This window comes from Manacus vitellinus, unplaced genomic scaffold, assembly GCF_001715985.3.
Source record: "Manacus vitellinus isolate BGI_N305 unplaced genomic scaffold, ASM171598v3 scaffold_0_pilon, whole genome shotgun sequence".
Classification (NCBI taxonomy): Eukaryota; Metazoa; Chordata; class Aves; order Passeriformes; family Pipridae; genus Manacus; species Manacus vitellinus.
Window position 1 is genome coordinate 35998597 of NW_021938789.1, and position 13293 is coordinate 36011889.

A 13293-nucleotide genomic window follows, 5' to 3' on the forward strand; every position below is an offset into this window, starting at 1 on the left:
AATCAGGCCTAACAGTACGCAGAGGTCATCAGAGGAACAAACATGCAAGACTAGTGAAATAAAGGAAAACATTCTAAAGACAAACAACATAAAAAAGAGGATTTACTGATTCTCCTCTACTGAAATGTATTGTCATCAACTTAAGAAACATCCAGTATTTGGATATAATAATTTGCATTAATTTAGTCTTTCTATTACTAACATTCTATATATGTTTCAGAACAGTTTTCATTTAGTAGAGAATACCTAACATTAGTTAAGCAAACATTTTTTTTTAAGTAACAGCAGGAAAAAATTCCTAGATTTTCAGCACAAGTGTCTTTTTTACAAATTTGTATGGAATAGTTTCTTCTTTAGTGGGTCACAGGAAAGAAAAGTGCAAGAGAAAACACTGATCACACATCAACTGCCCTCTAAATTCATTTTCCCCCCCATCGATATCATCTGCCTTGGTCAAGAACCAGATTCCCATAATATCATATAAAACTCACTCTTCTATTGTTTCCAACAATTCTTCTCAGAACTGTATTTCTAAAATGTGTTCATGGAATAAAAGCTACTAGATAGCGTATTTAGCTTTATTTAAAAAAATACACAATTCTTTCAAGGACAAGTTAAAAGTTTAATCTCAGTCTCCCTTATAGCAGTACACAGAAATTTTTATAGACCACTGGAATGTGGATACATTGAAATCATCGCTCATATCAACTCTCTGCAAGCAAACTTGCCTGCAGTTATTCTGAAATTAATTGCCTGGGATGCTTTCAGTTAAAAGTCCTCTTAAAAGAAAACAGTAAATGACAAAGAAGTATTTGTGTCATCACTTCATCTACAAGAAGCAAAATACATCCAAGCTGCATTGTTAAGAGTAGTATTTTTTAGTATATTTTTTCAGATATAAGCACGATTTGTATTAATAAATAAAAAAGTATCATCATAAAATATAAGTTTCTTAGGAATTATAAAAATTTAACACAAGGCAAATATTTAAGAGGAAATAAACTCACTTGTATGGTTTCTGAGGCAGAATACTGATTCGAGTCTTGTCAAGTATCTTCTTTAACTTATTTCTTCCCCCAACTGTGTTGGCTTTACTTTTCTTATTTACTTTTTCTAATCCTATTACCTGCTCCACATCAACAGCAAGGTCAGGGATGGAATAACGACTCGCCTTTTTAATATCACCAATTTTAGGCAGGTGGGGAGCACCATTTCTTTTTTCCTCTGACAACCGTGTTAAGAGTTCTTTAAAAACTGCGCAAGACAGGAAAAGGAAGGAAAAGAAAAAAAACAAAAATGTAAAAGAAAACTCAGTGCACCAGACCAGTTTAATATTAATCATTATTAAAAAGTGATTAGCATATTCTGTCAATTCCAGTATTAAATGAATTTAGATATAAGACTTTAAAAACATTTTCTATTTTAAAAAGGGCATTCATTTTCCGTAGTAAGAATCAGAAAAAACATAAATTGGCCCAGCCTAGAATAGAAATCCACTCGTGACCACATGGTTGCACAGATTCAACAGAAGGAATTTGACTTTTCAGCCTAAGGACAAAGGCTCCCGCAGAATAGTAATGTGCATAAAAAGAGTACACTAGACAAAACTGAGATTGAAAAATGCAAATGAGAGGGAAGGTTTAAATAGACAGGCAGCAACAAAAGCTGTCAGATGGACAAGAAATTACTAGCAACAGGACCAAAAAAAATCACAGGGGAAACTGCAACAAAGTCAGAAAGAAAATATAACAACGTAGATTACTGAGACACTTTGGATGTTCGACAGGGCTGTTGCATCCATCTGCCAGAGATAACATAAAACCTCTCATTCTCCCTCAGGTCCCTAGCAAAGAGTCATCTCTAAGGCTGAAATACCTGATAGATTTGTAAATTAGTTCTTCTACTGCCATTTTCAGCCTCACAACAATGCTGATATATTTAAAAAATCAAACAAAACTGATGTGGAGACCAAGTCACATATTCTCAGTATGACAGGAACTCCCCATACATAAATGAAAAAATCATCTGATGAATTAATTTGTAATAGTAAATGAAAACTGATAATTAAAATTAAGGACTTGTAGGAAAACATGGGAACAAGGGCAACCAGCTCAGAATAAGTATTAGGGGTTAGGTTTTACTGTTATTTCTTAATTTTGTCCTTAATGTTCATCTTTATCTACAGAGATACATAAAAAATCACCAAGAGACTTCAAAAGCTTCAAATAAGACACACAAATAAAATTGAAGGAAAGTAATCCCAGCCAATAACTGTACTGTTGAATAGGGATTGGAGGCTGGAGAGAAAAATTAGATACAGATAAGAAGATGGTGTTGAAAAAAGAAATCCCTCTGGGATTTGTGGAGAAGGAATTGTGCATGCAATACACAGAAAGTAACTGCTCTGAGACTCTACTGTAATCTGATTTCAGTATTTGCACAGGAGTAACAAGATAGGAAAAAAACACAATTTCTGAAGAAAAGAAGAAATCAGGTTTAATCTTTAATATACTAAAGCAACATGAGATTCAAACACGTGAAGAATGGTTACACAGAACTTACACTTGGAGTTACAAGTACATAGTGCTGAAAGAAATATCTTAAGAAATGTAAGAAATATCTTAATTATTAGAAACATTTGAAATAGTAGAATCTTTACTGCAAAGCAAAAAAATCCCCAGGAAACAGATTTGATGAATAACTTTTGGAGACAACCTAGGCATATTTAATTATCAGTTAATGCAGTGACATGCTATGATAATATTCTGCCCTGTTTGTGATGAAGAACTTGATCCTGAAAGAGACATCCAGGAAACACACCACTAAATTGTATAAGTAATCCAAGTATCCAGTGGTAAAAATCAAACCAAACCTCCAAGCTATTAATTATTTTTTATGCTAACCAAGGCCCCGAGCTGCTTAAAGATTCCTTCATGCCTACTTAAGTACTTGTTAGAGGGAAAAATGTAGAGAATAAATACAGAGGCTAGCAAAATTCTTTTCACCTAGCTGGCAAGAAAGTTTGTATTAGCCTTGTGCTTGTTACACTCATAGTGGGTTGAAAAACTACAATCAAATTCAGCACACAGAAAAAGACCACAGATCAACTGAAATGCCAAAAGAGGTTTTTTCTTGAGAAAGAATTAAATATTGTACATACAAACACATTTTATAAGTTTGAGCTACGTGGTCACGATAGTTCCTCTTAATACAGTTCCTCTTAATTCTGAGAGTGAAATCACTTTGTAACAGACTATTAATAAATTTTTGTTTGCAATTATGAACTACGGTATTTTAGGACCTGCAAGCTTCCTTTTTTTATTTTCTCTAGTACAAAAGAGATTCGAACAAAACTGTTTTAAACTGTTAAAAAAATAATTTAAGTCTCCATCAAAATTAGAACAGAAATTTGAACCAACAGTGCATGCAAACTTACCAAACAAATTGGTTTTCACAGTGATAGACAAATGAGTGTTATTTCTAAGGATTTCCATGGCTTTTGTCAGCTGAATGTTTTCAAAATTTTGACCATTCACTTCCAGTATCTAAAAATTCAAAGATGTTATTTTCATGTAGTAAAGAGAAAGGAAACAAAAAAAAGGGAGGGGGGAATGGGGAACACATTTTAAAATTAGATACCTGGTCTCCACGTTTCAAGCCTGCTTCCGTAGCTTTGCTACCAAAATCTACACTGTCAACAAAGATTCCAAATCCCTTTTCAGACCCTCCAAGTAAGATAAAAGGCAAAGGGGCTTCTCGAGATGGCTTTGTTAAGGTTATCAATCTTCGTTTAGCTTTAGCAGCACAAGCAATATTTAACAGCCTCAAATGTCCACCCATTTTCTACAAGAGAAAAGCATAAGTTATACATAACAGCCTGGTTACTCCCTGTCATCCCAAATTGCCAGAAAAAAAAAACACTCACTCTTACCTCCCTCTCCAAATTGTTCTCAAATTCTTCCAGAAATCGAGTCATAGCAGGATCTCCTTCAAAATCATTGAAGTGATTGTTCACCCACAACAGTACTACCCGTGTAACCTGAAAATTAATGAGGGATATAAATATTTTCTAGGAATACTCAGACCAACACTATTGCTAAATCCTTTAAAAATCCTGTTCCTTAAAGGCTCTGTAAATTACCACTGGAATCCTAAATATTATACATACATATATATATATATCTCCAAAGCAAACTTTACTAATATGTGATCATTTATCAGGAGGATAGAACAAATTAAGTATTAAAATTGTTTTCACTTGTATAAGCAACTGTATGCTGTATTGCATAACAAATACTAAGAGTCAGAAAATTAACACTGGCTGTATGAAATTTGACTAAGTAGGGAACAGTGCACACAGGAAAAAGCCAACGACATAGATCCATTTCTGACCTATAACAACAATTTCCTGTTCATGTACATTTCCAAATCTGCTTAATTCTTCAAGCACATGATCATAAAGCTTACGAGACAGCTTTATATTGGTTCTTGAATCTCATGTCTTTGGATGTGCCACCATTAACTTCATTTGGCACTTACCTGTGTAAAAGAGTTATTGTATGTTTAGAGAGGCAGGAAAAAGGAGCTCTTGCACGATGTAGAAAAAAAGTTTTAACAGCAAAATCCTACAATTTCTTTCCTTAGAGTCAATCTTTCTGTTTACTCCTCCTTCTTTCTCTCCACCACCACTCCCCAGAAGCAACTACAATTCTTCAAGTTTAGAAGAATCTTAGCTGGTATTTTACAGTTTGTTAGAAAAAAAAACCCTAAAGGAATACTACTAATTAATATTAATGAAGGTAACACCACAAAATAAGAGCTTCATTTTTTAAAACTATATGCTTCCACTATAATATTCTCTCTTTTAGCATGTGATTTGATTTGGAACATCAGCAGCACTGATGATGAAATAAAGAGTTTTGATGTCTTGAATTAATATTTATTCACACTTTTTAAAAAAGTTGTTTAATCCAAAATAGTTGTGCCACTCAACACTACTTCTAAAAATACAGCTGTATTTCTTCTTTTATGCTGGGAAAGTAAATTAGTAGGGATAAATCTCCAAAAATTTCAAAACCTAGAGCTTAAGAACAAAGTCTCATAAAAATTTTAATCACCTAGTGCTAATCTCTGTCCATTCTTTGTGTCTGCACAAAATCTAAACATCTGCAGCCTCATATGCTAAAGGACTGACACCAGGCATGTAAAACCAACCACTGCCACCTTCACATACAGTTTCTAAGTAATTTTCCTTTTACCTCAGAAAAGCAAATGAATTCAGAAGAATTGCTGAAATTAATGACCAAACTAATAAGGTACTTCAGAAGTCCTCAAGAGTTCTAACAGAAGGCAACAGCACAGCACTATGTGCTGCAGCTCCCAGCCACAGGGACATACTTGAGATTTTTCCACCTTTGAAATTGAAGATGAACTTCATTCCTGGTAAACAGCTCTGATATTTTTCAATACTGTGGTTGACACTGGAAGATCCAGACAATGTCTGGATAAATTTAGGCTAATTGCAGATTTTCTAAATTGGCTGGGAAGTTGCAAACCATACCACAGAACATACTATAAACTTCTACAGTAACAGCCTCACTGTCAATGCTGCTTTCCAAGTTAGGACTTACTAATCTATACCCAAAGGACACCATGCTGGGAAGATTTGAATGGTGACTTCCAAAGGAATGCCACTACTCGTGTCACAATCAGGAACATCATTAAAAGACAATTAAAGCTGTAAAATCAAGTACCCTGCTGCTCAGCAAAATCATCAGTAAGGCTGGATCTCAAGTGTCCCAGTATGATTACTCCTGAGTACTAGTCATGCCCAGGAAATTTTACTCACTCCTTTCACTCTCCTCACAGACTATCAGCCCCCAGTATGAAAGGGCCAAAATCTTGCAGATTCCTTATTCCCTACTTGCTTATCTCCACTTGTCTTAAGCTGTTCTCTGCCTCTTGCCTTTCTGTCAGTGCTACTGGATGTCAGAAAAGGTTGGACATTGAGGTAGCAGAACAAAGAGCTGCTCTGTGTTCAGACCTGATATCAGCAACTGTGTTGGCTCATGCTTTTACAGAGGCTGAGGGGATCATCCACTGGAGGACAAGCAAAGTGAGTTTAAAGACGAACTCCAATATTATAGCTCTGAAGTTGTAACAGTATTAGCTGCAAAGCCTATCCTCTGCTGGATGTATGATCCTTCCTCCGAGGCATAGCTATACTAGCATTTCTAGAAGAAATACCTAGATTTAAATAAAAGTTGAAAACCAAATTTCTCTTTAGCCTTAATAATAAAATTCTCTTGGTTTCAAATTTAAAAAAAAAAAATCTGGAAATTTTTACTACTTATTTTACATATGAAAAAGTTGCATACAAGTGAAAATAAAGCAATATAGTGTGAAGTACAATATATCCTCAATAGACAGTGTGCCAAAAGTCCATAAACCTTATTCTTCCACCATGGAAATTTTATTTAGGGAAGAGGATATTTGATTGCTTTCTTGTGTTTGGGTTGGGTTTAGTGTTTTTTTTTAATGCCACATAAAGCTCAACAGATTCTTAATGCATGCGTTTTCTAGTCTCTTCACAAAAAAAAAAAAACAAACAACAAAAAACAAGAAAGTTTGCCAAGTTGTGTACAGAAAAACAGAACTCAGTTATATACTCAAATCTGGAGACACAATAAAATTCTATTCAATCACATGAAATAAAAATACTGATTATTGGAAAAAACCTTTCTGTATACTTGCAAACAACTAAGTTATGTTGTAAAAACACAGCAAGGTAGAAACATGGCTAATTTACCTTTCCCGAACACATTAATATTTAAATAAAACGAGGATAACATGTTCTTAGGTTTAGCCATATATTCTACCATTAAAATATGTCCCTAGCTATTCGTGTCTTATTCAGTTTAATCATTCTCTCTAAAACATATTTTATTTAACGGCTTATGTTTCAATTCAAATGGTAACAGGTGCATAATTCAGGAGATTTTAACCTTATCCCTGAGGCTGGGGTCATTGAACCACTCCAACAACTTCTTGCCCACTTCCATTGGGCTGGAAAGAAAGGTCCGATACGTCAACAGGAAGTCTTCTATAAATGTTGGGTCTACCACAGAGTGCTCTTCCACCAAATGCATTGTTAACCTTTCAGCTGTTCCCTATTAAAAACCAAAACAATGAAAAGAAATCTTAGTTATTAAAATAAATTTTCAACACATGCAAATGTGTTTTCTTAATGAAGATGCATTACACTAGAAAGAATACTGCCATCCATTAACTGATAAACTAAGCAAACATAATGCCTTAAACACTGTGATAAGAAATGTAAAAAATTTATGTAATTAATTTCTACAGAAATCACCTCGTTGTCAATGTGCATATTTATAAAGAAAATCTAGAAATAGTAACAGTCTATTTTCAAACATATATTTTTAATGTTCTCAACTAATCCTGGATTTAACTTGCAAAGTTAAGAAATTTATAGAACATAGACTTTTGCAAGAGACTCTTTCTTTTGCTTTTACCTTGATGACAATGTGACCTTTTCTTGTCCCAGTGCGATCAAGCTCTCTGTGCTCCTTCACCATCACAATCTCCCCTTCCTCTTCCACCTTCTGCATGTTCTTTTCCACTTGATTGAGGATGCGGCAATAATCTTGCTGGGCTATACAAACAAACTGGAAAGAATCATCACGCACCAGTATTAAAAGGTAAAATCTTCAGAAAAGCATGTAGACTTAAGCTGCAAGTACTCTATTAATAGAAAAGATAAAGAAGTTTCTCAACCTGCAGTGAGTCAAATTTGTCTTTCCAGCAGTTCAGCTGTAGTAAGCAGATGAATACATAAGCACAGTACTTCCACTACAATCTTGCAGTTAGAGGAGACCAAGATCCATTAGAGCAACATGATTTAGCATTATCAGCCATTTTTGCTTTGACCTCCTCACTGCTGGAGATATACTTCAGTACCCTAGTCAGTATTTTTTTCTCCCATGAAAGGTTTTATGTTTAGAAGGGTTAAAAGAGTGAAGTGAAAACTTAGCTTTTATTTTTTGTTCCTATTGCTATGGTAAATTATTTTCATTTTTCATAGCTATTCTTACTATTAAGGTCTATCCTTAAGAAAACAAACGTTTATTCAATTAATGAGTGCAGGCACACAGAAACAAATTACTTCTGGATTAAAGCATACAGCAGGAAAATTATTTTCTACAATCATCTGTTCAAGAATATGTGCAAGAATAACTATCTTAAGAATATTCCTACACTGTGCAAATATAATTAAGAACAACTACAAAACTTAGAAAGACAATACTTGTACACACTATGAATTACCTTCTATAACTTGTTAAAATTTTTATGCCTTTGTCTCTTTCTGGAGGCAAGATTAAACTGTCTTCGTATATGAAGTTGGGTATCTTAACTGAGAGGAAATAAGCGTTTCTTCTGATTAAAAAGTTGTTAAATCATCATGCATGTACTTAAGACAAAAGCATGAGAATCAGAGACAGTATTTTCTCCTGCATTCTTTAAACTCATTTACACAACATTTCTTTTTTCCAGCAGCTAGTAGTAGCTGAAACAAGTCCCATGGTTTGGATTTTTTGAAAACATTATCCTAACAAGAAACCATTTACGCACATTTTGCAAGTTAGATGGGTAAACCAAACCAAGTGACTTCATTAATACATTTGCACCCATTTCAAAGGTCATCTTCTTGAAGTTAATTAGCCATCAGGACCAAGCAGAATGCTTAACTTGGCCAAGGCTCAGCTATTATTTTCTGGATGGGAATAAGCAAATAGCAACCACATACCCAGATTAGGCCAGTATGCCATGAGAAGTATTCCTTACATCTGACTGCTACTATTATAGCAAACATCAAGGCTTTTTCCTTGAAAGGCCAGATTAGCTGAAAGTAGATTTTTCACTCAAACCATAGGAGAATTTGTATTACCTAATATTCAGTAGCTGAGTCGAGTAAGGAAGAGCTATTAGCTGTAGAAGTAAAAGAGCCTGTAATGACTAACAGACCTTAAGATCCTACTATGGGAACACTGGAAGCAATGGGTGGAACGGGCTGATGGGCCTCAAGTTCTGAAGAAAGCATGTAGGCAAACCTCCTCACCCAAAATGATCCCTATCCAGAAGAAGATAACTCAATTTCCCAGACGGTGGGGAAATGCAGGAGCCATATCACCCAACTAGTGTCCAGGGTTACTCACTGGAGATTTTACATATATTCATTTTAAAATAAAACTGTGCCTCTTTACTGAGTTGCATCACACCCAAATGTTTGTGAATTTGCATGTATTACAGTCCGACACTCTACCTGGCAGTCATCCACTTTGGTTCTCATCACTCCTTTCATATATTCCTTTTCCATGGTAGGGGAAACACCAAAACTGTTCCCCATGCACAGTATCTCTGTTCTTCCATCAGGATACGTAACCTCCACAGAGCCATTCAAAATGACTGACCAGGAATCCAGCTACAAATCAAACATTGCAGGATACATGAAGACCAAATCACTTAATATTGTAATATCATACTGTATAAATACAAGATTCACAACTTTTCTAAAGCAAAAGTTATTTTTAGCACCTACTGAAAAAATTATAAGCTAGTTTGCCTTAAATGTACAGTATTTCAAGCTCAAGAAACCTGAGGTCTTAAGTTTATCTTTAATATTAAGAAGTAATGTAAGACTGTGGGGGAAAAAAGAAAGAAGGTTTTAAAACACCACTTAAACACTGAAATAAACTTCCCAGATCAGCTCAAATAGGCAGGAAGCATTTTGTACAGTATTGAGAATGTTTTATTATGTTTTTATTGCATAAGAAATGTGTGAGTGCTTAAACAAAAGCTTTCAGACTAATCCACAACAAAAAGAGGCTTGATTCACCTGATAAACGTTACCTTTTTTTTTTTTTTAAGCAACAAAGGAGGACTTTAACCCTGTGGAATCTGGAATGTTTGGTATAAAAGGAGAGTCAAAAGCAACTTCTACTGACCTCTTCTCCATCGTTTAGTACAATAGTTCCTGCTCTCTCCACAACTGCAAACACCATTACAGCACAGAGCTCTCTTCTCACTGACATTGTCATGTTGGCAAAAGCAGGCAATTGATGCATGAATTCCAGTAGTTGTTCTGAAGGAGAAAAAGCCCACTGAGTCGTGCATGTCAAAACAGCAAAGCACTGTAAAGATAGTTCTTCAGCAAGATGCCCGAGGCTACTTAAGCTAAAATGCTGCACAATCGTTTCTGTATCCTAATAAATCATGTACAGTGCCCTGTTTTAATTACTGGGTATTTTGTAGACACAGACTGGCTGGTCATATCATCAATAGAAGCCCTGCAAAGTAAAAGCATAATGGAAGAATTGTAATGTAACCAAGAGCTCTGAATACAACCAATGATATTTGTAATACTCCAGTCAGCATAATAACTCCCTTAAGACTAGGACAGGACTATATAAAACACAGCAAGACAAACTGAGCAAGTTGTTTGGTAAAGCCATCCCCTCCTAGGCTAGACCTAGGAGTAAATTGTACTTGATCATTATCTGGTGGTTTCACAAAGTTCCTCTCAGACGGACCAGGTAGGATTACTGTCTTAAAGGTGACTACTGCTGCTCTGACTTCTGCGTGCCATTGAGTTGCACTTGTATTCAACAACATACTTCTTGCATTTTCATTTTTTATATTGTTCATAACTACAGTACTCAATTTTACTTAGCAGTCCTGCTGAATGAGTATATGCCCTAAGAACGTTTTTGCATCCAGTTTGATCTAAAACATCTACTAAAAGGGTTCAATAGGACCCCATCTTTTTCCTAAATCACAGAAAGTTTGCAGTTAGAAGGGATCTCTGAAGATCATCTGGTCAAACCTGCCTGCTCAAGCAGAGCCACCTACAGCCACTTGCACAGGAACGTGTCCGAATATCTTTTGAATGTCTTCAAGGAGGAACACTAACACCTCTCCAGGCAACCTCTGCCAGTGCTCAGTCACAGCTAAAAAAAAGCATTTCCTTGTGTTCAGATAGAGCCTCCTGTGTTCCCGTTTGTGCCTCTTGTCTTCTCACTAGGCACCACTGAGAAGAGTCTGGCTGTCATATTTACACCCTCACTCCAAGTATTTGTATGCATTAATGAGATCCCTGAGTCTTCTCCAAGCTGAACAGTCCCAGCTCTCTTAGATCTTCCTCATATAAAAGACGCTCTAGTCCCTTAATCATCTGATAATCAACCTTAATCATCATTTAGTCATACTTCAATAAAAGAAAAAAATCAAATCTCCCCAGTGAAACAGATTAGATTAGAATTTAAATTCTAGTTCTGCTTTGCTTTCAATGTATTTACCTGTATGCTAACATAGCAAATTAGTTTGATTAGAGGCACATTTATGCTCAAGTCTTAACAGCTCCAATGTTTATCACAAATGTCCAATCACATCACCACAACTTACAGTTACAAAATACACCCTGATAAGCAGTGTTGATGTTAATGTTGACTTTGCCAAGGTTCTGTCTAACTATTTTCCAGTTCACAATGATGTTTACTTCATAAACCTGTGCTGATATCAATTAGAAGCTGATGTTTGAGATCAAAAGGGCAAGCAAGTAATAGGCTTCACCCATATTATGTGCATTTTCCTCTTCTTCTTTGGCTATACTTGTTCACTAGTTGAAATTATGGTATTTATGAATCTCCTTACAGATAATAACTGTAATAATATTTAATAATAATAAACACTAAACTTACGAACTACAAAAGCCAATCATAAAAATAAAGCCTCAAGCTCAAAAACTAATTCCTTTGGGGGTGAAGGAGAATATGTTTAACAGTATTTCACACATTGCAATACTTACCAATATCATCATCTGTCCTGTCTATTGGGTCTTTCTCCAAGCAGTCTCTAACAATATCCCTACTCATCAAAGGATCCGATGCCCTTTCAATGTCTTCTTCATCATCATCATCTTCAGAATCCACTGCTGTCTCTGGCAATCCACTGAGATCCATATCACCTGCTTCACTTTCTGTAGCCTAATACATGTATAAACAATTAAAAAAAAAACAAACACCAAAAAAAATTCAAATGTGTTCTGTTACAGATTTATAGTTAAATGTACAGAAATCTGCCATCCAACAGATCACTCAAATTCATCCAATATTTTTTATATTACTTTTTTCTTCACATATCTTTTTAGAACAACTAAAGATTAATCTACCAAACTCACTGTGTTTAAACAGAGCTTTTAACATTCGTTTCAGTCACACATAAAAAGAATTCAACAGACGTTATTTAATCAGGAGGACTTGGGGGGGATGGATGACATATTTCAACCAACAATTTTTTGAAATATTAGTTGAACATAATTTTTTCAATAAACAGTTCATTAGACATTTTCTATCCCCACCCCAACACGAGGTAATTTTAAACAGACAGCTTTGGGAAATAAGTACAGCATCAAAATGCTACAGAAATTTTGTTACCTCCCAGTAATGTAGGAACGTATTTTTCTTTTACAATTCCAGTTGAACATAGTTAAATATGGCTTTCACTTGCTGATAAACTGCCTAAGAATTTACAGATGCAGAAAAAAATGCAAAATCATTGCTTAAACACCACAGATGGACTACACAGATTTAACCTCCTTCATATTGTATTAAAATGAATGAAAACATAGTCCAGATATAGCCTGAGGTCGTTAGTATAGCACCTAAAGGTAAATATACTTTAATGACTCAGTTTGAAGACCAAACACTTAATAAATCCCACAAACATTTGTCTGTCACAGTTGATAAAGCTGCTTTTTCTCAGAACCTGATTTAATACCATGGCAGCTGCCGAGGCTCAGCTATCACAATTTTTAAGGAAATGCAAGCTTCTAATGAGCAAGTTTTAAACCAAGGTTTGAGAAATCCATTTTCACAGGCCTTGAAGGGATGGTTTGTTTCTGAGACACACGATGCATTCACGACTGCTTTAAAAATAATACATGGGACAAACACGGTTACTGAAGCTTGTTTGATCGATCTGTCTCTCACTCTTGTAAAAAAGACAACCCACAAAACTAGGTCACTCTCAAATACAGAGAAGGTAAGACAAATTGCATTGGTAATTTCGTAGAATCATCTTCCCTATCCCTGTCTCACTAGCTGTGGCTGACATCTGTTACTTTAATGCCACTAAAACAGCCACCTTATGAATGGTAACATATGGCTGGAGATGGATCAGGGCTGCTACTGAGAGTCTTAAATGCTTCTGTCCTAC

At 35.3% G+C, this 13293-nt stretch overlaps 1 protein-coding gene across 2 annotated transcripts in view; it reads right to left on the bottom strand.

Annotated features, from left to right (window-relative positions):
• The window catches only part of RAPGEF2 (Rap guanine nucleotide exchange factor 2), a 68981-nt gene that overhangs the window by 23692 nt on the left and 31996 nt on the right, over nucleotides 1–13293 (bottom strand). For both annotated transcript variants that reach the window (XM_018082567.1, XM_008933133.2), the window contains exons 3-11: nucleotides 11885–12062; nucleotides 10026–10162; nucleotides 9344–9502; nucleotides 7536–7688; nucleotides 7005–7169; nucleotides 3932–4039; nucleotides 3640–3843; nucleotides 3437–3545; nucleotides 1008–1254 (exon numbers count right to left, since the gene is read on the bottom strand). In XM_018082567.1, the coding sequence (XP_017938056.1) occupies nucleotides 1008–1254; nucleotides 3437–3545; nucleotides 3640–3843; nucleotides 3932–4039; nucleotides 7005–7169; nucleotides 7536–7688; nucleotides 9344–9502; nucleotides 10026–10162; nucleotides 11885–12062 (1460 nt within the window). The remainder of the gene's footprint in view (nucleotides 1–1007; nucleotides 1255–3436; nucleotides 3546–3639; nucleotides 3844–3931; nucleotides 4040–7004; nucleotides 7170–7535; nucleotides 7689–9343; nucleotides 9503–10025; nucleotides 10163–11884; nucleotides 12063–13293) is intronic.